The sequence below is a fragment of the Linepithema humile genome, chromosome 5 (assembly GCF_040581485.1).
Source record: "Linepithema humile isolate Giens D197 chromosome 5, Lhum_UNIL_v1.0, whole genome shotgun sequence".
In the NCBI taxonomy this organism is placed as follows: Eukaryota; Metazoa; Arthropoda; class Insecta; order Hymenoptera; family Formicidae; genus Linepithema; species Linepithema humile.
This window is the reverse complement of record NC_090132.1, coordinates 7,169,173-7,195,728: the sequence shown is the minus strand read 5'-3', so window position 1 is coordinate 7,195,728 and position 26,556 is coordinate 7,169,173. Positions and strand designations below refer to the sequence as shown.

Below are 26,556 nucleotides of genomic sequence, written 5' to 3'. Positions count from 1 at the left end.
ATGGACAGCAATTACAGTGATGCTTTATCATTCTTTTTTTGTTAACCAACCTAGTTGAATACATCATGACTCTTGCGTAAATATACATGAAGATATATATGTACTTTAAGCATGTGATATATTGCACTATAAGATAGAATATTGATTCTGCACAAAATAGATATAATAATAATATATATACATATAATTATAATTTTTCTTATAAAATTGCTATTAGAAAGCAATATTTCATATTTTTGTATTATCAGTATTAAAATATCTAATTATAGAATCCTTATGATTCTACATCAGTTAAGGATTGAAAGAACGGTAGAAAGTATATTGTACACACATTTTGTACATTTTATATTACTTTGAGTTTTATATTTTTTCCATATGTAAAAGAAATATTCATAAATATATATTTTATATAATTTATATTGCTTTTTATATTTATTTTCAATAAAGATATTTATTTCTAAAATTCTTCTATATCTTTACCAATTTATTAAATGCCATTGCTTATAAATTTACAAATTTTATGCATTTTTTATATAAATCTAACTATTATATTGCATTGTTTTTATTTCGGAAGATTTTAATTGTTATTTCAAGATTTTAATTTATAGTAGAGTAAAGCAAAATATTTTTTTCAAGATGCATGCTATGATACAGGAATTATATATATAATACAACCAATATAACAAATCTTCTTATGCATACTAAGATTGTTTATTTAAACACACTCTATAGTTGAATATTTCATGAACAATACAATAAATTGCTTTTATTGTAATATTAAGATCTCTATAAATAGAATACAATTAGTGGTATTTGTAATTTTTATGGTGACCTGTAAAATAAAATAATTGGAAGCGTTACATTTGTATCCACATTAAAATGAAATTAAGTACTTGCATTTTTCTACTTACGCATTTTGCTGTAGTTTATCCAATAGAAAAAGATCATAGAACCAACTGCTACATGAAAGAATGGAGCAATACCATTTCGCTTAGGCTGTACATACTTGTGCTGCCAACGCCAGAATGCTATAGAGCAGATGTAAGAGAACACTGTGACAGTAAACTTTGAAGGACAAAGAATTCCTGTATTATTTGTATTGTTTAAACTTTTCCTCGTAGCTGCACATCTTGTACTTTTTGTCATTAATATTTAATTATGCATATACCCATCTTATTGTTGATGCAAAAGAGTGTAAGTTAAAATACAACTATAAAGAACAGTCCTGTTATAGAATAATGCTATAATGGCATTATAACACAATTCTCGAGGTTGTACACGATCAGATATCGAGTTATGCAATTTTTCATTAGTATAAAATGGCCTCGTGTGACAAATACCTCGTGAAAACACTCCGGCAACCGCCTGAGGAGTCTTCTGACGTCTGGAGATCCAACCGGTGATCTCATTGAGCTTTAGGTCCAGAAACGGAGTGTCGGCTATACGAATAAAAGATTATATAAGATTATTATTAATCGCGACTGTGGAAAAGTATATGTCAAGTGCGACGAACTCACCTTTTCCATAATAACGTGCAGGATCATATGGACCGTGTCTCACAGGATCGTACTCCGCAGGATAACCACCGATTTTCAGATTGCTCGTCATGATTAGATATCAAATTTTTACAGACAGATTTTTGTCTGTATTATTGGATCACTTTCAGCTGACGAACAGCACCTATCTTCGATTAGGCATGAAAGCTACAAAATTTGAGAACGGTTATTTTTCTCGATTTAGATGAGTTGACATGTGAGACGCGTGTTAGATGGACGTGGAACTACATAGTAAGTTTTATCGATGGGTAAAACCCTGGAGTTCTGTCGGTATGTCGGTAATTTAGTGTTTTTGATTAAACGGTTTTGATTGATCCGAGGTTGATTAATCACTATTTTACTATAAATTCAAGTCTTTTATTGATGGAGACGATGCGATGACGTCATTGATCAATCTTCGGTCGATTAAAATTTGTTCAATCGAAAACGCTATTAATAATCGTAATGCATCGTTGATTTATTTATATCTCAATTGTACAGTTATTTTCAATAACTATTTAATAACTATTTAATAAATATTGAAACGCAATTAGGTGTTTATTGGTTCCGGACAAAGAATAAAAGTTACTGGACGTATTATTACATTTGAATGTTCATCGCACGTAACCGCTAGGTGGCGCGTCATGTATTTCATGCATTAGTGCACCCATCTATGCATAGATTTATTTGGGCCAAGTTGGGCGCTCTTTTTTATAATGTGAATTGTTTGGTAAGTTAAAACGGTTAAAACACACATACAGAGATTTGATTAGATTTACAACTGTTTTATAATTGCCATTTACAAATATTTTATAGGTGACAGCCGATAAATCTGTTGACAATACACAAGACAAAATCGAGATAAAAATTATTTAAATTCTGCCGAAAAACTCTAGTCTTTACGTTGCAAAAAGCCGACTAGAATCAAATATGAACGACAATAGATTGATGTAAATATTATAATTTTTTATTTTCAGTTTAGAATAATACACTTTGAGCCACTTTTTCTAACGTTGTTTAACGTTAACCGACGATTTCAATTTATTAATAAAATTGCTAACACGAATAAATATCTTCATTAAAAGTGACAAAAATTTTAAATCTTTCGTTTTTGATGACCATATTTCATTCAGCATTTTATTAATAAAGTGAAATCGTCGGTTAACCGACGTTGGAAAAAGTGGCCTTTTGTCGAACTTTCATTGCGTATGTTTAAGATAAAAGAAAAGAAATATAAAGAATAGTATAACAGGCAGTCGAAAATGTATGATGTGATGTCACTAAATAATTAATATTAATATATACATAATAAATTATTACATTACAAATAGGTTTCACCTGTCTATATAAGAATAGTCTAGAAACTAGTCGCTCATTATTCTTCAATTAAAGGCATTTTGATATTTATTATTACGTTTCTCAAATTAATAGAAGTCTATAATCTCACAATTAATCTTAAATTAAGTTCATCTTTACTTTCATTAGTATTGCTAGCTTTTGTTAAGTTTGTTTTATTACTCTTCTATTACGCTATAATATAAAAAAAGGTATGTGCACTTGTTAAATACATACGTATACATACTCTAACACTAATGCATGGTGTAAAAGTATGCGATTGTATGTAATAATTTAAAGCTTTGCCTCCCTCTAGACATGTCAGAATGCATGGTATCTTGAGGTCCTATCTATCAAATCTATCAAAAAATACTTCTATATTCCAAATCACAAATTCACAGCATTTTTATCGTAGTCGAAAGTATGTTCCTTCATGTCGATTGTATCACTTTTTTCATTAATATCATTTTCATTTTTACACAAATGCGGAGTATTCATGCTCCATTTCATTCAGCATGTTGTACAATCGTTTTTTTAGGCTCTCAGGTGCCGCTGCACGTGGTAAACGCGTCGTGTCACCATCCGGATTAGCACATTGTCTTAAGAACACAGCCAACGTACTGGTAGTATGCACTGACATGAGCAATCCAGGGATGATTATCGTTCCCGAGAGTGTCCAACCGAGAAAGATCTTCTCGCAGATAATCTGTAAGAAATATTCATCATTTTAGTAAAAAAAAATAAATGACAAAACTGAAATATCATGATTAACAATGATAATTGAACACATTGTTTCTTAAAGTTTATTTATTTACATGGATTATTTAAAAAGATCTCGGAATGAAATAGAAAGATGTGTTATATATTTTTAAAATTATTTTTACTTTTTAATATAATTTTAGTATAATCTTTATATACTTATATATACACAACATCAATGCATTTGAACTAATAATGCTCCAAAATACTTCATGCTCATCATATTTCTGCTCATTATACTGCTTCTTTCACTTCTTCAAAAGAAACTTTTTATCCGCGGGAATAAATAGAAGTCAGACGGAGCAAAATTAAGCGAATTAAGTAATGTGACAATAAATCGTATATTATTTCACTGATTTTTGTAAATAATACTTGTGTAGACACGCATTGTCTTGCGTTGCAAACGTGGCATTCTTCTTGCGAAAAGTTTTTTCATATACAATTTATCAGCTTTATATACAAAACTTTATTAGATATCATAAGTACTGATCAAATATCTTTTATTCTAAATAACGCATATCGATTACCTGTAAATTATTGTTGAGGACCGGCGATTCGCAGCGTTTGTTTTTCGAGCACATCGATCGGCAATCGAGGTAATCGCAGTCTTTGTGTTGTTCGCAGCTTTTGCCATCGGCGATAAAGCGGCTAATGACGGTTCTCGGGAAAACTGAGTCTAGATCCAGGAATTTTAACTTCTGTCCACCTAAGGGTAAACCAAAATGATTGATCTTCACGTCACAAAGCTGAAGGGGCTCGTGAAAATTCGTCTCCAGTTCATCGAGCAAATCGAGGATCATCACAGCGAGCTTCAGCCGCTTGGCCCACTCGGGCTTTGAGTCGGACAGCGCCAGCACCGTCGTGGGCGTCTCAATCGGTCTGACGTACTCGACTGCGTAGAAAGTACCGCACGTGCCGATCAATTGTGGAAACACGTCTCTGTCTTCGTACAAAATTGCCATCAGGTATTCATTTTCTTGTAGCAACGGCCAAAGATTTTCCATTTCCAACTGGCGTCTCTCGGGATCTGTTTCCATTCGATGTGTGCGTAAGCGGGCGAGTCGCTCCACCTGATATCGTGTAACAGTTGTGTTCAGTTTAAAGACAACCACGTCTCTGATCATGGTCATAAAATCCTCCTCCGACGGAAAGCGCCGTGAACCGGTCGCGTCCATCAAGTAAAACGACTCGAATTGGTCCGCGGTTGCTTTGGTTCTGAACAAAAATAATGTTTATATGAATTTAAAAAAAAAAAAATTTTTTTTTATATAAGATATAAGAAGAGGCAAAAGTTTCGGACACCTTGAAGCTTTGAACACCAATCGTGTAGCTTCCCAGTGTGCGGAGAACACCGCTTCCTTGCCCGCATGGCGCGCCTCGCACACTAGCGAGTGTATCCCCTTTTCGGCGCACAGTGGTTCGCAGAGAATTCCTATCGCGGCGCCGTCTCGATGCTGGCTGCACTAAAATAAAAATTGCAATCGCGAATATGGTGGTAATAACAAGCAGAAAGATTTCTAACTCATAAATCAAATAAGAAATATCCTGCGAAAAAAAGAGGGACAGGAAAGGAATTGCCATACGCTTGATGTAGAGTTGGAGAATACTCTGAACATAAAATAATTTTTTTTAATACTAGCTTATGAAAACTAATTATTTTTCTAAAGTTAAATTTTTAAATATTTATTTTTTGTTATTTTTTGCGGAATATATTAGATTACTATATTAGTTTCTTCATTTTTCTATTTAGTCTCGCTTTAAATTTTTTGAAAAAAGATTGAAAGACTTCTCTGTGAACAAAGAAAAATGTACTGAAATAAAATATCTCAAATTATTGCGAATCTTTACGTAATTTTGTTTTTAACGTCAAGTGGACGAACGAATCTTTTGCGTATAATACTTCACTTGGAACAAAGTTTTTATGAATATATATTTTTTATTTATATTAATAAACAAATTTATCATATATATTATATTTAATATACATTAAATATAGACTCAATATATTTAATTAGAAGGATATTTCTTATTTATTGAAATAAGTTTACAGATAAATATTTTAATGTTCACATTTTAATAGAAAGTTTCTTTCTATTACACTTCTCGCGTTCCAGCCGCGAAAATTAAGAGCAATGGACGGGAATTGTTCTCTTGCGCGCGTGGGCGCTATCACGTATACTCGTGCGGATCACATATTACTTGTCCGCGTGCATGTACAGCAACGTAACAGGCTCTGCTCGTTTGTTCGTGTGATATTTTTAGCAATCGGCTACACGGTGACGGGGTCCCCTCGAGAGGAGACACATGACTTCGCGGCCCTCGTATATACGTGCCATGCGTGCCTGCGCATTCTTCGTTACGAGGCAACTTATCGAAAATGTTCTTGCGACTGAACGACTTATCTCAACGCTGTGTATCATGTTTCGCCAATAAATGAACATTTTTCAAGGAGGAATATGTATGTAAGATTTCTCTTTTGCATATCTTCATACAAGAGGACATCTCTGTGTATTGTATCGCACTTTTCCTTCTTATTCATTCATTAAACGCGAATCATGAAAACATGCTTTACATAACCGCAGAAATTTTTAGAGTAATTTGATAACATTCCATCCTCTTTGGAAATTTCCCAACGAATGTACGTAATGAAAATCACTTTGGAAAATAATACACATCTAATTAAATACATGTCGTTGTTTTTGTCCCACGACGTTCTCGCGTGTGTCGGTCGAATATTATATAAAGGATTTTCTTCTTAATTGTACGCTGCGACGAATACTGTTCGGATGTAATAATGTCATACATGACATAAAATCATATAAGACTTCACCGACGTTGCCCAATTAGGTCGCTCTAAAATATTTTTGCAGTTACTCACTAAAAGACATTTCAGAGACTTTGTTCTATGAAACATTGATAAAAGTTTTTTATAAAGTCACGATTTTAACAGAACTTTTAAACGCGTGCGAAACTTCTAGAAATTTAAAAAATTATTTATGACAAACTTATTCAGATTAATAATTTCGTCATTTTTCTATGTTATAATTAATTGTGACTAAACTTAAACGCGTTACAAAACTTGAATTTTTTGTAGGAAAAATTTAGTTGTAACAAATTCATAATCCAGATTAATAATTCTGCTTTTTTTCCGCTGTAATTAATAAAATTGTAGTATGTACGATCAATGTTTATATTACATTCTTCATGTTTTAATATTTGGATTCGAATAATGATGCAAGCATTAATGAATTATACATACGCGCGCGTCAACACACATGCAATTAAAGTTGTAATTTTAATAATTTTTTTCTATTTTTTTTTAGCGCGATATGGAATTGAGACAAGCATTATTAAGCAGCACAGATGTCTTATTCAAGCGCAGTTTCGATCCTGGCGAAATTAGGAACGTCTCACGAGGATCGATACCTGGAGTATTATTCGGGTTACCGGAACGCACAGCCTGCACGATTCAACTCGCAACAGTATGTACAAGCTTACAAATATGTATAAACTGTTATCGGTAAGTTTTTTAAATTCTCATGGCGAGTTATCTCTCAGTCAAGTTTTTCAAGTTAAACTTTCTGTTTTCGGGCCAAGTACACTTGACCTTTCTTGTATGTGGCGAGTTTATCAGTGAGCATATGTAACGTCTGCAACTTGTATCGCAAACACCTTTTTTATCAATAATCTTTCCGAATGTAAACTACGCCTCAATCAGACGCTTTTAAACTGAACTTTGTTTGCCGGTCTATAGCTTGACTTTTTTTTTCGCGCAAGTACGAATTTATCAAAAGACATGTTTTTACTTGATTGTTGTAGCTTCCGGCAGAAGCGATAATGCTGTAAAACTTGGTGAATTTAAACGTCGCTTCGAACGCCTCGTACGAATAGCACGTGTGGATTCTTCGCGAGTCGGAAGTTCCCTCTTCTATTCGGAAGCTGCGTAGAGTACGCGTGCGTCTACCTCGCTCTCTTACCCTCTTCGCCGGCGCAGGACTCACTCGCACACTCATTCACCATCCCCTGACACATATCAGCTGTGTGCCAACCCTCACATCGCTAGAATCCAGAGATATCGCGTTTTCGCCGAGCGCGATCGCGCACATCGCTCCGCCGGTCGTCGTCGCGACCGGAGCAACTCGCAGCAGTGTAACTCACCACGGTGGACACGTGACGCCAAGCCTCGAGATTCGTGCACATCACGCCCCAATGTAGAAGCAAGTAGACGACGAGACACGGGCCGACTGTCAGGATGATCGTCGCGAGCTTGTAGTTGTACAGAAAACCGGGCAGCCGGCGGACGTTCATGATCGCGCTTTCGATCGTCAGCTTCCTGACGCAGTCGAGGTGAGTGCTTTTTTTTCTTTTCTTCCGTATTTTCGCTCTTTTCTTTAATTTTATCTACGACCCGATCGTGTCCTCCTCGTCGCTTCCCACGGCGAGACAACCGGTGTCTCATGTCGACATTCCGCGTCCGGTGCCGCTGTCGCCGCGACCGGCGGCGGGTGTTAGCTGGTGTCGTATCAATGGTGAACGTTTGCGGCAATGCGGCATAATCTGCGACAGCACGAGAGCGAGAGCGAGACCGAGGCGGTGAGCGTCGCGACGCTGCGCCTCTCGCGGCGGATCCTCTGGGTTTCTCCAGGGCCGTGTGCTGACCGACAGTTTCCCTCAAAGACGTATTTGATGCAATAAATTCGACAATACACAACATATAGTCCACCTAATCTATCGAAGGACATTATCTGTTTACAGCAGTAAAAGATTGTAAGAGCGTCGTGGAAAAATGTGATATATTACAGCATTGCTATGATGCAACGTGTTTACAGTAATGCAACACAGCGTTTAGATTTTTTAGAGTGATCTTATTAAATAGATGAATTAAAATCGATAGATTACAAGGAACTTTTAGTCGCTTTATGCATATATAAAGAATTGAATTTTTATATTTGATTAATAATTACAGCAATGTTTTATGCCATGAATTTTGAAAGACTACGCGATATTTCTTAAATTTTAGTGTGGAAAGTGTCGAGCAATACCACGCAAAATGTATCTGAGAATTCTATACAGTATGTCTGAAATATAATGGATTAATTTTTTTTTATGTAAGCGTTGTTTATTGACAATTAGTGGCGGCTTCAAGTTTCATGTTTGTTTTAACGAGTATCGGTATTTCGTGAGTATACATACGCATACGCGCGAATTATAAATGATAATATCTTAAAACATCTTGTCGCGAAGAGCAACAAGCTGATATCACAAGTTCTGTTTTAAAATTGATAAAATTATTATGCAAATTTATGTAGAAACAAGTTTTTATGAAGACGATTGTTTTGTACATAAATGATTTGCAAGATTTGGCTGGGAAAGTCGGAAAGATGAAAGCTCTCGCGTGAAAAAGAATCTATGAAATACTTTTATATTTTTACGATTCAAAAACATTATTCTGCAGGAATTTGTTTTAGAAGACTAAACGATAACTGCTATCCGAATGTTTTGGAGCGTTTGTGATGGCGTTCGAATAAGATCTGAATATCAACAACCGGGAAGCCGGTTTGTTTTGCATGGTTTCAACAATGCGTACATCATATCGGTGGTATATGAATTTTGATTAAAACAAAGATAGTAAAGATTGACAATTCGCCATATCTCTATCTGATTTGATTCTCCGTAAGTACTTTTTATTTTCAAAATTTAAAATTTCGTTCAAAAGAAATTCATTACAAAAACATTCCAACCATTCAAATCGTGACAAGAATTCTCATGAAGCGATTTCCAAAAATCTATCGCTTTTTTTTTCAGACATACTGTGTAGCATTGCTTTTTCGTATTTCTTTTACTATTTTCTGTTCGGAAGCATGTTTTATTTCAACTACAAACAGTGCAACAAAGCCATTAATTGTAAAAAGCAATTTGCTTCCTTCTCTTTTGATCTTTCCGTGATATTGAGCGATATATCGCCGCGTCGAAACGATACATCGCTACGTTTGGTATCGCGACGCGTGCACTGCGTCACTGCGACCAGCTTCCAAATCGCCCGCTCTACCGAATGTGCGAGCGAACGAACGTGCGAGAGAGACAGAGACGCACCTGCGTGCCGCGACGCGCAGCTGCGACCTTCGTCGCCCTTGTACCGCCGACGATCGTCCCGGCGGCAGAGACGTCGCCCGCATTTTTACATGAGACGTACATCCACGTAGAGGTTTGCTCCGCGTCATCGCCGTCGCTATCGCTTGTCCGGTGTTTCGTGCGAAAGCGTTTTACCGTCGGAAAGATTGGTCTCGCTCCCGCAAAATTCAGATCCGAAAGCGCGGAAGTGTTTCGTTGAGCGGACGTGTCGTCATCGGCGAGCGCGAGTGTCTTCTTCCACAAAAGGAGTAAAAAAAAGGGAAGGACGCTTTACGAGGAGTCTGTGAGTACAGCGCGCGTGTAATCATTTTTCTTTTCTTTTTTTTTTATAAACGGTGCCTGAACATTTATATGAAAAAATGGCAGCGAATGTTGATAAATTAATTGGAAAATCGATACTCTATTTTCTGATGCAATTGAACTACAAGAGATAAGTAGCTCTGGTGTTTTATGAAATTTTTTGCAATTTATTTTTCATAGTCAGTAAACATAGGCCAAATTTTGAAAACTTTTTTACTAGAAACATGTTTTTAAATTTTATTAAATTTGAGGAAATTTTTTTGAACATAGTAAAGTTTATTTAATCAGATGATTGATTGAATAAAAGTTGATACTCTTATATCAAAAATGGTCATTAACTTCTGAGGCAGTGAATACATTACACGAGATTTGTGTAAATAGATATCTCGCACAATAATATTATTTGTTTTATGAAGAATTTGCGCATTTAAGTATTATTTAACTTGGTTGATTACTTGCTTGACATGCTTGCAACTGACATGCTTATTGCGTCGATTTTGATATCAGTATTTTAATAATCGGTAATGAACATGGTTGTTAAATATTAGCAAAACATTTAAATCTTTCTGGAATATAATTAGATCCAACTAAAAAGCAGAAGTTTTAATAAAATATATAAGAAGCGGAGGGAGATTAAAATTTTTATGATTTTCTCTTTTGGACTCGCTAGTGATTATTATATATATATATATATTATATATGAGATTAAACGTATGGAGGCTCCTCTCTCTCTACGTAAGGAAAATCACGTCAGACCGATAGGAAAAATCGGTATTTTTAATTAATGAGGGAGTAACGAAGGCCGAGCATAAAACGATTAGACAAGTTATCGGTAAACTGACGGTCCGATCACCAATCGCGGATCCCGCAGCGAGCTGAGTCTCTCCAGACGCGAAAAATATTTGACAGCATTGCCACGAGACCTTCGACATGTATCTCGTAGATGATTGCAATTACTCTTACATACCAACATCCACTGACCGAAAATAAATGTGTTTACAGTCTTAGCGAGTAGGTTGAAAGCAATCTATATGGTCGATGATCCATCTTGCATGTACGGAAATACTTGAGAGTCCGTCTGTAATTAAGACGTGGATTTCGCGCTACGAAATGCTACGCTTATACCAAAAATATTATTTATTCTTTTCGAAGATTAAATATTTATTGATGATACATGCGGAACGTCACAAGACAAGATGATATTTTAGAGAATAATCACTTAATAAATTTTGTACGAATTATTTAGAATTATTTAAATCGTAGGAATTTTTAATTTATCATTCTTTACTCACCATTGGAAAATTTTTATATTAGAATTTATTTGCGACATCGATTTTTTTTATTTAAACTGCATTTTTAAATTAAATATTGATTTTCTTTCAATTGAAATAAAATTTCTTGAATAAAAAATTGAATTAAATTAAATTCTTAAATATCTTAATATAATTTTTTTTTAAACGTATTTCATTAAAATTAATCGTTTGCCATAAAGATAGACACGAGGCCGGAGAGTTTATCATTTATTAGATTTACAACGCTAATAACATGTTTTATTATACGTTAATGAATCTAGCTAGTGATGACTCTTAAATCAGTTCCGACGAGCCCGCCTTCCACATTAATTTCCACCGATTTCACCTCGTATAATGACTTCGCGAGTATTTATTTAGTTACGTCGGTTAATGACCTGTCACGTTTATGTTGAGCGCAGCTAGAGTTAAACTGATAAAATTCAGTGTTATCTTCCAGACACGCGCGATCTATGAAAGATCGTTTGAGGTCGCTGCAGGAATGTTTCCCACCTTCCCACAGTCGTGTCGACGCATAAAAAAAAAAGAACGAGTTTAGTCTTTGATCTTCGCGAGCGGAGACATTTCGCCTTTGACCTTTGATTTCCCTTCTGCTTTGTGTTCTTCACCTGCGCGCGTGTCATTTATGCTCACATTCGCAGGTGTTCGCGATCGCGAAATACAACCGCACGATCGAACGTCGTCATGTCGCGCCGATAGTGCGTGTTTGATCGGCCGATTAATCGCGCGCAGACATTTGTCAGACGGGATCTTCTAGCTGATAAAGGTCACGGTCTGCCAATTCTGTATTGTATTTGATTGTCACCCCGTGAACTTGAATGGAGGACTGCAGAATCGAGCTGCAAATATATTTCTCGTTTTGTATTACTTTTTTTTTGTGTGTATTTAAAATGGGAAGGATTTCTCACGTGTGCAGATTTCGATAAAGTGTCTGGATCTCTTTATTTCGACCTTGAATTTAATACGCCAAATAGATAGCGGATAGATTTACTATACACTTTTGCGTAGAAATATTGCATAGTAGTAATGCGTAGTAAGATAAGACTAAGTCCGGGCTTCTAGCTTGGTAATGAAAAAGATAAAGAAGAAGAGAATCTTGCCTCTGTGTCCTTGGTTTGCGCGATTACGTTAATGAAGATCATTTTGCGGAGCGTGGCGTTCGAGTCAATATGCCGAATGAATTGTTTCTAGAGATATTGCTTCTTCTGCGTGGAAGCATTCTTTTCGGACTTTTACCTGAAAAAAAAATCAGAGTTTTCCCTCTGCGTAAATTCGGTCTTATAGATCTTGTTTTCATTTAATTCTTTAAGAAGTTTCTGTTATTAAGAAAAGGAGAAAGTTTGTCAGAATTATTTTTTAATAATATAGTGGTAGTTCGCAGTTCTGAAATCTTCTATATATCAAGGATTTCTCAATTTTTAATAAGAAGTCAAATATTTTTACGTAAGTCAAATATTTGCCATTGCTTGTGAGATTAAGTTTGCTGATTATCTGAGTTATACGGAATGAGTCATTTAATTTGACGATCTCAAAATAGATTTGAAATTATGCGTTGGATAAAGCCGCATTTTAGAGATGTAAATTAAAATTGAAATTGAAATATTAATAATATCTGTGTCTTTATTTAATGAAGATACAGAGTCTTATCTTATATACTACGCATTACTGCTGTGCATTATTTCTACGCGTGAGTGTATAGTAAAGCTGCTATTTAGCGTATTAAATTCAGCTTCGAAATGAAAAGAGATCCAGACACTTTATCGAAATCTGCACACTTTATCGAAATTTCCTCAGGTATCTATTTCTCTCTCCTATTTACTTATTAACAATTGGAACAGATTTTTTACAAGAAAATTTCATTATCTCAGTATTTTACATACTGATGTCTTGTAGACAAAATATAATTAGAAACTTAAACGATCGTCGTGAGAAAAAAACAAGCTGTTAATGTTATACGATCATGTCGATCGTTCATGACGACTCGCGGTAGGTCGTCGCGTTCTTGCGGACGATGAACGTCCGACAGAACTGGGCAGGGAGTGGTTGTGCAGTAGCTGAGAAGAAAAAAAAGGAAATGAACCGAGAAGAAGAGAGCGAGAGAGAGAGAGAGAGAGAGAGAGAGAGAGAAGGAGAAGACAGAGGGTCGATCCTGTTTCGCAGTGCATCACCGAGTGCAACGGCCAGTCGACCAATCGCATTTTAATCCTCTATAGCCTCTCGATAATAACCGGCGTCGTTCGTTCGTTATGTGATGTCTGGATACCATCCGATTACGTAGCGCAAAGACATTAGAAGACCCTCGACAGAGAAAGAAAGAAAGAGAGAGAGAGAGAGAGAGAGGAAAGTACAGAAGGGTATGGCGACACGAGTGGTCGAAAATGCTCTTCCTTGAAATGTATTATCGCGTATTTCAGTCCGGTTGAGGGGGAGCTCGAGGGAACGGTCCGTATCTCTTGCAAAAATAAACGCGTGTTCGTGCGTACCCCCGTGAGAGAGTGTGCGAATGTCGCTCGCAGGGGCGCATCTTCGTACATGCAGAAACGCAGATTGAATAATCGAGGGGAGCGAAGAAGCGGAGAATGAAATTTTGTCATGTATATTTTCCGACTGGTTTCTTCACACGCGCAGCAGCAGCATTGCTCCCTTCGTAAAGTTCGTTTCAAAACTACCTAAAATCAGATCAGAGAATTATTATTTTTCGCTCAAGTCCGTTCGGTGTTTTGCAGAACTTCGCGAAGCTTCGATTTTGGAGATCTTTCTCGAAGTTTCGTCGCGCATCTTTTTCTCGGCATCAGGTAAGATCACGCTCGGCTTTAGGTGTAGGTTCAGATTGACGTAGGTCGGGTTACAGTTACGTTTCCGAGATAGAAACGCGCGTGGGCGTTTCGGCCTGTCGCTCGATGGAGATCGATGGAATCGCGCGATAAGATCGATAGAAGATGGTCCATTCATCCCGCTGCAGGAAGCGGGGCCGCCGCATAATTTAATAACATTAACGCCGTCCCCCCCGGCTGCCCGTCGCTGATTTACGACGCGAGCACCGAAAGATGCCTGCCCGCGTACTTGCATACGCTTTTATCGTGCCGGATACGTAACGTATACCGTGTTATCTTATTTTGTTTTTCCCGCCAGCCGGCCGCGTACGAAAATAGTTATTACTGGCAGTTTGATACGCGTCGCGCGAGGACTGAAAATCGCGCCGACCGTATCGCGCCGATTTACGACGCGGTGCGATTTCTATCCTTTTCCCACTGGGTGTGTTGCGCGCAATTTCAGGCATGGACGCACGCGACAGAAGCGGATGCGTTCTCGATCGTTCCTGTCCGATGACACGAACTCACCGCTCCGAAAATTTATCATTCGAAATTCGATTCCAGAAACAAAAATCAAATAAATGAGCGATAATAGAACGGGATAAAAAAAAAGATCGATACAATTCGTGTTTTTGGCTCGCGAATTCCAGACCTTATCTGTGATATCTTATTCAATCGACTTTTGTCTTATTTTATTTCTTGTATGTCGATACAAGTCGCTCGCTGAAAAGACACGATCTCTTCGGTAATAATTTATTTCTAGTCTTTAGATGGTATTTTTCAAACGATGGAATATGAAATCCAATTTCTTCCCATCTACGGACTCGAGATACTTTTCGTATCAGCTCAATCAGTCCGACAGATCGTTTGAATTTCTTTCGTCATTCTCATTTATTCTTTTTGCTCCGACTTTTTTTCTCTTTTTAATAATTTGCATACACATTTGCGCTCAAGATTTATCGTTGCTTGACAAAGTGCAGTTACTTATCAGTCGTCTTACGAGTGTGTTCGCCGTTGCTATGCGATATGGAAGGGGTCCGCGGAGTCACCTACTAGCTCGACCAGTCAGAAGTCAGTGTGCGTAAGCCGGCCGGTTGCGCCGGCTCTTTTCCTCTCCCTGCACTCGCCGCGACACCTTCGCGGCTTTCGTCGCTCCAAAAAGAGAGCTCTTCCCGAGGTGTTATTTATCGGGCGCGAGGACCGATCGATCGATCGATCGATCGATCGGCTGACTCTGCGGGACCAACCAATCGCAAGCGTCGTGCGGCAGAAAAAAAAGGAGCCCCCGCATTCCGCTGCGGAAATCGTCGAACGCCGAAATCCAGATCCCGTTATTCTCTTGGTGCGACTCGCGTCGAGAGGAAGTTTCGCAGCAACGTGTGCGCTAGGATCACCGGTCTCTCTGGGTCCATCGATATTCTGCGTTTGCAAGGCTACAATCGCCAGGCAGAACAACTATGAACATCACGAACTTCTACCTGTGTCGCAAATTCGCCTACGAAGACACAGGCGTGGATTTCTTTCACGAGGACAAGATAAGTTTTATTAGCTAATCCATTAATGCGCAGATTACGTTTCTTTCGATGTCCGGAGGATTGCGTGTGTATCGCGTAGCCCGTACGGAACTTCGTGATCGCCGAAAATACCACCGTTAGAAGCGATCATGACGCAGGAAGAAGGAGCTCAGGACGAATCGAAGACCTCGCCGGAACAAACAGAGCCGATGGTAAATAAATACCGTTCTTTCTTCTTAAGCACACGTTTAAATCGCCGAATATTTCTTTATATTAGAATTTTCTCCGCGCATAATATGTATAAAATTTTATTGAAAAGAGATAGTCTTCCCATAATTATCGGAATTGCATGAAAATCGCGGTATTCGCCGAGATACGCTATTCATTATGTATATCTGAATATTTTTAACGATATTATAATTTTTTATCTGCGCACAATAGATGCGATATGTGTAAAATTTTATCGCAAATTAAACTGGAAAAAACGATGATCTCATAATCACGAAATTGCTGAATATTGTATTGATTTTGAATCTGTTTTGTCGAAATTATCGATTGTGTATTGCGCATTTTTGAAATCTCGCGTATGAAGCGTACGGTATCTCGCGAATATGTTAGTTTCGTCCTCGTGTCTCATTCGGCAACATCCCGGTAATGATAATGATGAAACGGTTCGGTTCGGTTATTCCACTCGGGGCGATACATGACATGAATGAATTAACGTTCCACGGTAATATTACGAAGGTTGGTTTCTGATAGTGGAGCGTCTCCTTGAATGCCTTGACACCAAAAACATAAACGATGATTGCCATTTAGCTGCACTGGTTTTGCATTGTGTAATTTGCAGTTGATGGACCTGATAATAATCGTAGATTCGAATCGCCGTGCTTCCGATTATTTTCTTAGTTATCGAATATTATCGAAAGTTCTTGTAACGAATATTATGCTGTGTGTCTTGTATATTTACCTTGCCTTGAAATGCCTGAGCTTTTCCAGTTGCGGAAACATCACTCTCTTTGTAAAGCTGGTATAAGAGTCATTGCGGTAGTTTGCTTTTCATTTAAATTGATTTATTTAAATTATTTTATTATTTGATATTTGATAATAATTTTTAATTCAGTAACATAAATTATCAACGTGATAGAGAGATATTAATTATATAAAATATAATATTTATATTTTATAAATATAATTATTATATTTTGATTAATAAATATCATATTTTACAATTTATTAACACAGCAATTTTCTATGTGAATTAATTCTTGAAAGAAATAACTCTTAATTTTTATAAGACTTTATAATACCGCAGAAAAACATGCACACAAATATTATCGCGTTGAATTTTTATTTATATAACTGCAGTCGTATCGTTTGTTATGAAATACCTTATTTGTAATGGATGATTATATGCATTCGGATTGCGACGCTTAATTTGCAAAACATTTTCATTACCAACATTTTCGCGAGACGCTCCATTAATTACAAATACGATCGGAGATAACGCGATTTGCAATGCAAACAAAGGCTCTTTAGTGAAATTGTCCGTTGCTTTCCTCAAAAATAATACGCCGATGTATTTGCATTAGAATTTTTTATATTACATTTGGTCATTGCATGATTTTTTACAAACGACGATGAATGAACGAATGAATTCTTCCTCTCTTCAAGTGCGAGCCGGAGATAGACGTGGATTTATCGGGCAAATGCAATAAACGGCGATAACCGCGATAATTTTTCTTTCTTAGCTCGGAACAATGTTATGAAGTTTTTTGTTTATGGATTTGTAATCTTTTATTTACAAAACTATGGTATTTTTAAATTATTAAGATCGGCGTTTAATTTATACTTGCTTAAAAATAAACATAGAAATTTATTACAAATTCTAATAAATTTTTCTTACGCAAAAGAGAGAAGAGAAAGTTTGAGAACAACAAAATGAATTTAACAGTTTTAAAATTAATTATTTTGTAAATAAAGTTTCGCGAAAATAACTTTGAGCAGTTTTGCAAAAGAACAAATGATAAAACATTGGCAATTTATAACGCAATTTTTCTTGAAAACCTTGCAATTGTTAATAATATCTTCAATTGTTGCCTGGAATAAGTCAGACAATAAAGAGAGGTTATCGCATTAACATTTGGATAGCAAGACTTCTGCAAGAGAAGAATCATTGCTATACATGTGATATCTAATATTGCATTTCAAAATAAGATTCTCCACTTGTGCATACGTTTAAAAAAAATAATTATAAAAACGTAAACAATATTTTACAGATATCTAATTTTACAGACGAAACTAATGCGTAACGAAAATTACGATATTAATTAAATTATGTTGTGATGAAAGTTTCGGGAGAGAATCAATACACGAAAAGAAAGATTGTGAAAGATAGCAGAAGTTTTATTATCCAAGTGTTAATGCGATAACCTCTCTTTATTGTCTGACTCACCGATCTTAATAATTTAAAACACAGTTTTACAAATAAAAGATTACAAATCTATAAGCTATGAAAAATAAAGATACGTTATTTTACGAAAGTGGTGAATTAGTGAAGTTCAGGAATAAATAAAATTCCTTCAACAAATTAGATACGTTTTAAAAAGATCTCCGCTTTTAAGTTTAATCTATTTTTTTTGCCAGTTTAAAGATTGACGAGAGATATTTTATCGAAAATGTGTTAAAAAGTTCAAGGTTCCGTCTTGTAGTATTGCTGAACGTAAGTGGCGTCGACTTATCTCAATTTTTACAGCCGCTATAAATATGTCAATTCTAATCATTCCATCGCTGATTGTGGGCGCGGGTTCACACGCGTATAGATATCTCTACGATGCGCGATGTATCGTAGAGAAGAAGAAAGATTGGTATGAACGTGATTACATATTATACATCTATTTATACACAATGACGGCGTGCAAAAAAATGTTTACACTCGTCTGGGCTGAACTCGATAATCGTCGGTAACAAATGCTTGGAGCGATAATGGTGGAATGATGACGATGTACGCGAGTAGCCACATTAGCTTTCTTGGTTGTTATTGTTATTGTTGTTGTTAACAAGATGTTAACAAGATTATGCACGTTTTCTCGCTGCTTTTTTTAAATCCTGGGAAAATTTATAATTTAATGCTCTATTACGATAACGGAAAGTGGCGACAGAAAAGTGCGCCAAGTCATAATAATAGTGCATTAAATAATATATTTATCTTTCTACATTTCGCTTGCGCAGCGATAAAAGAGTAGAAAAATTATATTCTGCAATTTAATGTTGCTACAATTACTGTTTATTTGAACTTTCACATGACGCATATATTTTTAGTGTTGTTAAAATGCTTGCGAAATTCTGAAAAAAATTGACATATCTAATTTAAGTGTTTTGAAAGATATCTCGAAACGTTAAAAAATTAACATTTGATTTTAACATTTTTTTTTAAATTTCAACGTGAAAAGCTTGAAACGGCATAAACACGAATGACTTATGCGTCTCATTTAAGAGTTAATTTCATTACAAACATCTCTCTCTCTCTCTTTCTCTCTCTCGACCTAACAGATTGCACTTCTAATTTGATATGATGCTGCACTCGCGCATTATATTTACAAGGCATTTTTGTCTAATACGCTTTCGATACGAAGTCAATAGAGTGCATTAAATGCGTTATCGATAGCTCGCGACCGCGTGCTCTTTCAGCACGTGTTAAAAGGATTGATATTTCTCGCGCTATTCAAATATCACGATCATGGGGTGACCTTAAGTCTATCGTCTTCTTTTACACTCTGGAAATAATCATTGCGAAATCAATTTCTCACAAATTGCAATGATAATTATGTGAGGCTTGATTGGGTTTCTTCCACTATAATATCATTTGTTTATCAAAGATGCCGACATTATCTAAACGTCCAAGTCACAATAAGCGAAGTTACAAAGCTTCTTTGCGACGATTAACAGTTTTATTAGCTTATGTGTATACAATCTCGCAACCTTGATTTTAACAACAGATTCTGTGAATTTCAAGCCGATTTTTCTTTAACAGATGTATCGAGGGGAGATCATTACTTATCGCAACTTTCAACGCTATATATCTTGGTAGCGAAGCTTTAAATTAAAATTATGTTAAGTTAAAGCACAAAAAGCAAATTTAAGAAGCTCTGCTTTTTTTCTAAGTTTGTTTTTTATCTCAGTTATTTAACTCAGTTATACAGCTTGACATTTCTGCTAAAAAGATTATTCCAAATTTATCAAATTTTTTGTCATTAATGCTTTCAAAATTAAAATTGTGGAGAACATCTCATATATTTTATTCATACAAAATTATGAGAAAATGTTTTTTCCAATAGTCTTTTTGAAATCTTTTTTTTTTTGTATATGAAAATTATTCGTATTATTTTGCCATCAAACACTGCGCATGCAATTCTATTTGGCATATGCGAATGTTCGCACGTTCACCGTCGCGGTACGCGATGATATCCGCTATGCGAATATTATACATTTTAATTACACCACGTATACATCGATACTACCGCGAGTTTGTTTGTCTTTTTTTTCTCTTTCTTTTTCTTCGCTTTCATGCGTAACGCTGTATCTTGCGGAGTCGTTACCCTAGAATAAACTCTCTTTTCTTTTAATGCGTTTCTGTTTTTTTTTTTTTTTCGTCAACAAAGAAGTTTATAAAGATGGTACTCTCGCTCGGGGTTATCGCGACGCAATGCAAAACAAGTATGTACCGATCGGTTACGTCTGCCAGATGATATCTGTTTCGCAGTAATTAACGCGCTCGTTACGATCCGCTTCTCGACCTGCAGCAGTTTGATAAGCGGCGAAAAAGCGAAGAGAGTGTTGCTACTAATTTGTCTTTGATGCAGGAGTCCTTCATCGTTAAGTGTTTTATTTTATTGTTTATCGCATGACTGACGAACAATAGTAACTGATTAGAGATGCGAAATAGTAAAAGTAAAAAAAATTTAACAATTTATTCATATTTAAGATTCTTTATTTTACAGTTTATTCACATTTAAAGCTTTTTATGTTGGAATTGTATATATATTTAAAATTTTATTGAAACTAACAATGAATTTTTTCTAATATGCATTTTGAGACAAGTCACACCGGTCGCGAAAAGAGTTAAATATGAGAGTCATCCGCGCTTTATGATTGACAGCAAAGATGGTCCAACTAGAACAGCATACAGTATTTTCTTTTATTAAGAGCAATAATTTTTTTATAAAGCGCTTATATTATTTTCCTACGCGGTAATTATAAGCAAGAAAGTTAGTGATAAATTACCATTATCCGTCTGGAAATATACACAAGGGAAGTATATTAAGATACCTAAGTGCGGTTGATTTTTCCATATAAACGGTCTACGCAGGCCGCCGAGTCACGCGTGATAAATATTGGTCGATATATCATATAAGCGTTCTATTATAGCGCAATGCTGACGTGATAATATCGAATGGCCAAGGAATAATCTGCCATTGTTGAATTGACATTTATGAGATAAGTGAGATAATGACTGTATGTGAGATAATGACCTTTCTTATCGATACGACATTCGACGCGATCGCTCAGAACACCATGTGCGCCAATGATCTTCTGACGGATGAAAGATTGCATTAATGCAGTTTGTAACTTTGGCAATTGCAAAGTGTCACTTCTTATTGTATTTTCGTGCAAATTGCTTCGCTATTCTGCATGTTCTCGATCAATCAAACGGTAAGAGCGTACGTTCACGTATAAAATTATATTTCAATAAATTAAATTAAATTATATTTAAATTATATTTAAATGATAAAGAGAGATATAGATTTTTTTTAGAAATTTTAGAAAGACGCTTACATGGTTTTAAACCGACTTACACGAGTGCTTTTATACGAACGAAAATGAATTTTTGTATTTAGCAACGAGAGGATGCGGCGTGCAGATATAATCGCTGACTCGCGAAAAGGACGACGATGAGAGAATTTATTTCACGGTTTTGCCGAGAGTTGTGCGGATAAATCTTTCTGCGGTAACAAATTGTGCAGACTAATCGCAACAGATAGCGTTAGATTAATGATGTATGTTTTCGGTGCCGGAAAGTTTTGCTGTGATAGCGCGTAAAGCCGGGCGAGATGACGAGGTCAAATTTGTGTACTCGTATATCGTTATTTTTCGATTTTTTATCGAATTTTATTCGTTCTTGTATACTTCCGGATCTAATTGTCACTTTTACACTGATTTTTTGCCACCGGTCTAATTCACTGTGCATATGTGTAAGTGTAAGTGTGTATGTATGATCGCAGTGTGTGTGAGCTCGGGTCCGCGGGTTTGCTAAGCCCAAATGACTGTGCGATTCAGTCACCCCTGCGGGGACTATTTTTCAAGAAAAGCCTGAATTCTTGTCGCCATCTAAATATTGTTTTCTGTTGCTTGCTCGTAGGTTTGCTTATTTAAAAGGAAATTAACGATCTTTTAATATTAATTATTTGGATTTCATCTTAATGATAACAGATATAATTTATTTTTCAATAAAACAATTATTATTTTATTTAAAAATATATAATAAAGTTTTTTTTTCTGATGGAAAAAATTAAAATTATTATCGCAATAAATTAATCGAGAATACACAAGTATTTTTTCATTCGATGAAAGAATCAGATAATTATGTTTGGCAATAAGTATATGTAGAATGAGGATTCACGGTTGTGGCATTCATTCGCGATTTTTCTCCACACATAATTTTACCACTGCTTTTTGGATGCTGTACTGAGATCCGACTACGCAAGAGATACATTTCGGGACGAGACATGCCGCTGATGAGCGATGAGCGAAGCTATGCACGATGTCTATGCGTGTCCACATACGTTGTTTGCCAAAGGATATCTAGTGGTGCGCGTATTAAAGCGTCGGAGATGCCATTCTCTTTTTATCCTATCAATAAAAGCCTCGTTTACGCGCGCGGCTGGCAGCGAAAGTAAACCATCGCGCGGCTCTCAGATCTCAATCAAACGCTCGCCAAATTAGTTTGAGTGCTTAGACTTTGAGGAAGTGTTTTCGAGTTATCGGCAAATTAAAAAGTAACTGTAGAATATAATGTATTAGATATTGACATGATTCCTGCGATTTAAACATAAAAATTTGACAATCTGACTTTTAAAACTCTGGATTATGAATCATTGTGCGGCGTGTAAAAGGAATAAGAAATGAATTTCTAGGCGAAGCTTTCACGCGTTTCTCCGTTCGTCCGCGCGATCTCTTCTCATTGGAACATATAAAATTATTCTCTTGAAACCCGCGCAGCTTTCACGGATTTCCATCCCGGCTAAATATAAACTGCGGACTTTATTTACTCTTGGCAAGAAGTCGATTCTCGTCGGCCTCGAACATGGCGTAGTATGGCGCGCTTGCGTACGGGTATACCGATGAATTATTAATTAGCGCTTCATTCAATCTGTATTTACTTCCTTCTCCAAACTTTTGCGGGTTGCGGACCCGCAGGCGGCTGTGGATCCTAGTTTTATCAGATGAACTCGGTAACTCGGCGCTCGGTAAATAAACATCTTTTGTAATCGGCACTTCATATTGTTAAATAAGAATGTTGAATAAGAATGGAAGAATGTTTAGACTAAGAATTAAATGATAATTTGAGCAAAAATACCGAGCTGACAAAAACGATATCGATAGAGATTTTTATCGAGGTAAACAATTTTTGCAGCACGGCTTTCATGCGGTGACCCGATGACGCGGTTTATCTCCGTGTCGCAAGTAAACGCAAGATCAATCAATTAGAGCGAAGTCCGGGCGACGAATAACTAATGCTTGTATAATTGGTCGTAAGAGTGATAAGAGAAACGTATGTAAGTCTTAGGCTTGTCAGTTTATCGGGCCGTTAATGACGCTTATTTCATCAATCCATCATCGATTAGCTCAGACATTAGTGTGTGTGCATTAATTCGGACACGTGATCGTCAGCCGATCTTTTAATGACCCAACTAATTTCTTTTAATTTTTTTTTTTTTCCACATTTTTTGTTGAAACTGATATCTTTGACACGCGCCAAAAATAAACGATAATTACATTGACGCAATTGAGAAACTGCATTTGTGACCTAAAACGATTGCTTTTCGCATTAATTAACAATTGACAATTGTTCCTCCCTGGTTTTTTTTCTCTTTTAAGTTATCGTTTTTCCAGATACATAATTTTATTTCTTCTCGCTATATTTTTTAATTTGTTAAAAATATTTAAACTATTTAAGTTTCTCCCTAATGCAATACTCTACGGTATAATTTAAATTCATGAAGCTTCAAATTGCAACTTCGCAATAATATAGTGAGCAATAAAACGATAATGGATCCGAAGACCTTGCCTTACCCATCGCGTTATGGGCGTTAATTCTTTTCGATGGGAAATTGGGGTGGCTATTATAAGCGCAAGTAACGCGATTCATCATCTCTTCATGTAATTTCTTACTAATCAATTAGAGAGCGGAATCCCGTTGATGATTGGGCAATCTCCTTGCGGTGCGCGCGAGGGCGAGCGATAAATCTGTCGCGATAAATTGCGACGGTGTGCCCTAGCCGCAGGTTAAGTAGTCACGATTTAAACTGTGTCGGTGAACGATCGCACGGAAATAAAACGTCGCAGTTCTCTCTCTTTCCTTCTCTCTCACAATAGGACAGGAATAGATTCGCTGGAAACGCATGCCTGTGTGTCGTCGCGATATTTGACACGTGTTCGCGCGCCTGACGCCAAGGAGGCCGCCTTCAACCTTTAAGCCGCACCGCTTTAAGGCAGGAAATTGGTATCGTTGTCGCCGAAATTGGTTGTATCGCACGCAATAACAATTATTCAAAATTAATTTTTCAATTTTTGAAAAGCTGAGCTTTTCTCGAAAAATAAAACCGCGTGTGAAAAAGTATCAATCTCTGTACAAAGTCGTTAGCTTGATTTGATTTCGATTCTACATTTTATTACTGTCGTAATTAACGTCGTTTCAGCGAGAAACACACGCGCTCTTATCGCAACGAAGTCAAATATCGCACCTCTCATTTCCGACTTCTTATTTTAAACAGCCTCGCCGATAAAAGTGCACCGATAAAATATCGCTCGCGAAAAGAAGACAGGTATTATTGCTGCAAATATAAAGCACAGAGAGCGCGCTCCAGCGCAGCGTGACGAGATATGGTGTCTGCGGCCGTTTGACACTGGCCTCTTATCGCGGATAAGAGACGAGAAGTGAGAACACAACGTAGTCCTCTTGGCGAACTCTTTCCATTGAGATCGCACATCTCGCCGCCGAAGGCGCGCGATCCTATCTCTGACTCTTGCTTTTTCTATCTCAATGATAAACGCAGAAGAAATAAACCCGAGCGCAATCTGGGAATGATTGAAGTATCGCTCGCAATAAAGCTCTGATATCGCATTATCATAGATTACACTGTAACGTTGTGCTGCATTATAATGCAACCGTGCACTGTTCGTGTACGAAGTGCGCTTCAGCGTGACGGAGATTAATGACGGAGATTTCCGAAGTTACATACTTCAAAATATTTCATTGATATATTGAATATTTCAGAAAATAGATTTAAAATGCTTTGCTGTGTGTAAAAGTTTAAATTACACAAATTTTTTTGTCAACAAACAAATCTTCATTATTTATTACGACGAATTGATAATAGAAATCTTCCAGTTCCAAGAAATTTGTAGTATGGAAAACATTTTAGGCGTTACATCTGTTCTATAAGAGATATTTTGTGGCTGGCAGTAATTCTATATAGAACAGTAAGAACATGTGTTAACGATAAATTTATCGATAAGTTTAGTGCGACGGGGCGCTCAAGGGGTGTTTTCTGATGCAGAACGACATTAAAAGCTCTGTTCATGCGAGCCCTGCGTTGTGCAGCCGTCGCGAGGCCAATAGCCTCTGAAGCCTACGCTGAGACCTCGTTTTACGTAATGATTATCCATCGCGTACGCTCAGACTTCCGATAGACACGATCAGACGCGACGCATACAAACACATATACTATTTGAAACGTTATCCGAGGCGAGTGGCTGGAAAAACGGAGAAACCTGTCTGTCACTTCAAAGTTAACGCTTTTATGCACGCTACCTTTTCCTCAGTGGGCGTGCTACAATTTCAAACCGGTTCTTGATGTTAACTTGACACTTGCATCTGGCACTGAATATTGCTAGTGATGTTATTATTTCTGGAGTTTGTTAATGTATTTATTGTGGCGAGTTTATATTTTTCTATTATTAATTTACCGTAATAAGAGATTTATTTATTCGCAAAACATTTTGTTTGATGAAGCTATTATTATGGGAAGAATAATTTATATATGTAATATTTCTTATTATATTCAGAATAGTGTTATTTTTACACTGAGCGGTAAATATAACTCCGTTGCCTCAGTGAAGAAGTAGTCAAACTGCAGCGGCCGATAATAAGTTAATTAATTATTAAAATAAGTATTAGGATTATATTCTTGCAATAACAAAAATGTGACCGTGAGATAATAAAATATTACTAAAAGCTCTCTTATATTTTCTTTGAATTGTAAAATTATCTACAATGTAATGTATCTTTCTCATATTGTAATCTTTAGATGTTATTTATTGCATTAATTACAATAATTAATTAATTATATGCAGTAATGTTGTATGCAAAACTATATTTTACAATTCGCGATAATTTGAATTTCTAATGAATTTACAGCCGATCTTTTTTTGACGAAAAAGTTGAGGTATCAATTTTCGAGTTACAAGCGATCGAGAAAAAAAATTTCGCGGAATAAGTTTTAGAGGAACAAATAAATTAGTATGAAACAAGTATGCTAAGAAATAAATTTGGCATCGTCAAATTAGATATTAGGAGATC

General features: G+C 36.3%; 3 protein-coding genes across 7 annotated transcripts in view; 1 reads left to right on the top strand and 2 right to left on the bottom strand.

The window, feature by feature from the left end:
* Positions 1-689: 689 nt before the first annotated feature.
* ATPsynF (ATP synthase, subunit F) lies at positions 690-1,661 on the bottom strand. Of its 2 annotated transcripts, none has more exons than XM_067356323.1 (4): positions 1,518-1,661; positions 1,341-1,439; positions 912-1,052; positions 690-832 (listed from the first exon to the last, which is right to left on the bottom strand). In XM_067356323.1, the coding sequence occupies exons 1-4, from the start codon at positions 1,606-1,608 to the stop codon at positions 804-806; spliced, it is 360 nt and encodes a 119-aa protein (XP_067212424.1). In that variant the 5' UTR covers positions 1,609-1,661; the 3' UTR covers positions 690-803. The 2 variants fall into 2 exon arrangements, with proteins under 2 accessions (XP_067212424.1, XP_012231157.1); XM_012375734.2 differs by having other exon boundaries at positions 912-1,028.
* Positions 1,590-7,937, bottom strand: aln (allnighter). 2 transcript variants are annotated; one of them, XM_012375730.2, is made up of 4 exons: positions 7,788-7,937; positions 4,932-5,092; positions 4,157-4,844; positions 1,590-3,576 (listed from the first exon to the last, which is right to left on the bottom strand). In XM_012375730.2, the coding sequence occupies exons 1-4, from the start codon at positions 7,935-7,937 to the stop codon at positions 3,346-3,348; spliced, it is 1,230 nt and encodes a 409-aa protein (XP_012231153.1). In that variant the 3' UTR covers positions 1,590-3,345. The 2 variants fall into 2 exon arrangements, with proteins under 2 accessions (XP_012231153.1, XP_067212409.1); XM_067356308.1 differs by lacking the exon at positions 7,788-7,937 and adding an exon at positions 7,436-7,642.
* Positions 7,834-26,556, top strand: part of Gbs-76A (Glycogen binding subunit 76A) — a 30,023-nt gene continuing 11,300 nt past the window's right edge. The window contains exon 1 of one of the 3 annotated variants that reach the window (XM_067356290.1): positions 7,834-7,976. Coding sequence is in view for 1 of the 3 variants with exons in the window: in XM_012375725.2 (XP_012231148.2) it covers positions 15,848-15,910 (63 nt within the window). In the remaining 2 variants the exon portion in view is untranslated. Of the gene's footprint in view, positions 7,977-9,749; positions 10,045-15,254; positions 15,911-26,556 lie in introns of those variants that run through there. The other 2 variants (XM_067356291.1, XM_012375725.2) reach the window with 2 other exon arrangements.

What these genes read in the sequence shown, in the direction of transcription:
- ATPsynF (XM_067356323.1), bottom strand. Translation starts at nt 1,608, where the DNA reads ATGACGAGCAATCTGAAAATCGGTGGTTATCCTGCGGAGTACGATCCT. An exon ending in TGCACGTTATTATGGAAAAG is followed by an intron (nt 1,440 to 1,517) that starts GTGAGTTCGTCG and finishes TTATTCGTATAG; the next exon opens with CCGACACTCCGTTTCTGGAC. An exon ending in TGCCGGAGTGTTTTCACGAG is followed by an intron (nt 1,053 to 1,340) that starts GTATTTGTCACA and finishes TTACTGTCACAG; the next exon opens with TGTTCTCTTACATCTGCTCT.
- aln (XM_067356308.1), bottom strand. Translation starts at nt 7,642, where the DNA reads ATGAGTGTGCGAGTGAGTCCTGCGCCGGCGAAGAGGGTAAGAGAGCGA. An exon ending in CCGGAAGCTACAACAATCAA is followed by an intron (nt 5,093 to 7,435) that starts GTAAAAACATGT and finishes TTTTTATTTTAG; the next exon opens with TGCAGCCAGCATCGAGACGG. An exon ending in TCCTCAACAATAATTTACAG is followed by an intron (nt 3,577 to 4,156) that starts GTAATCGATATG and finishes TATTTCTTACAG; the next exon opens with ATTATCTGCGAGAAGATCTT.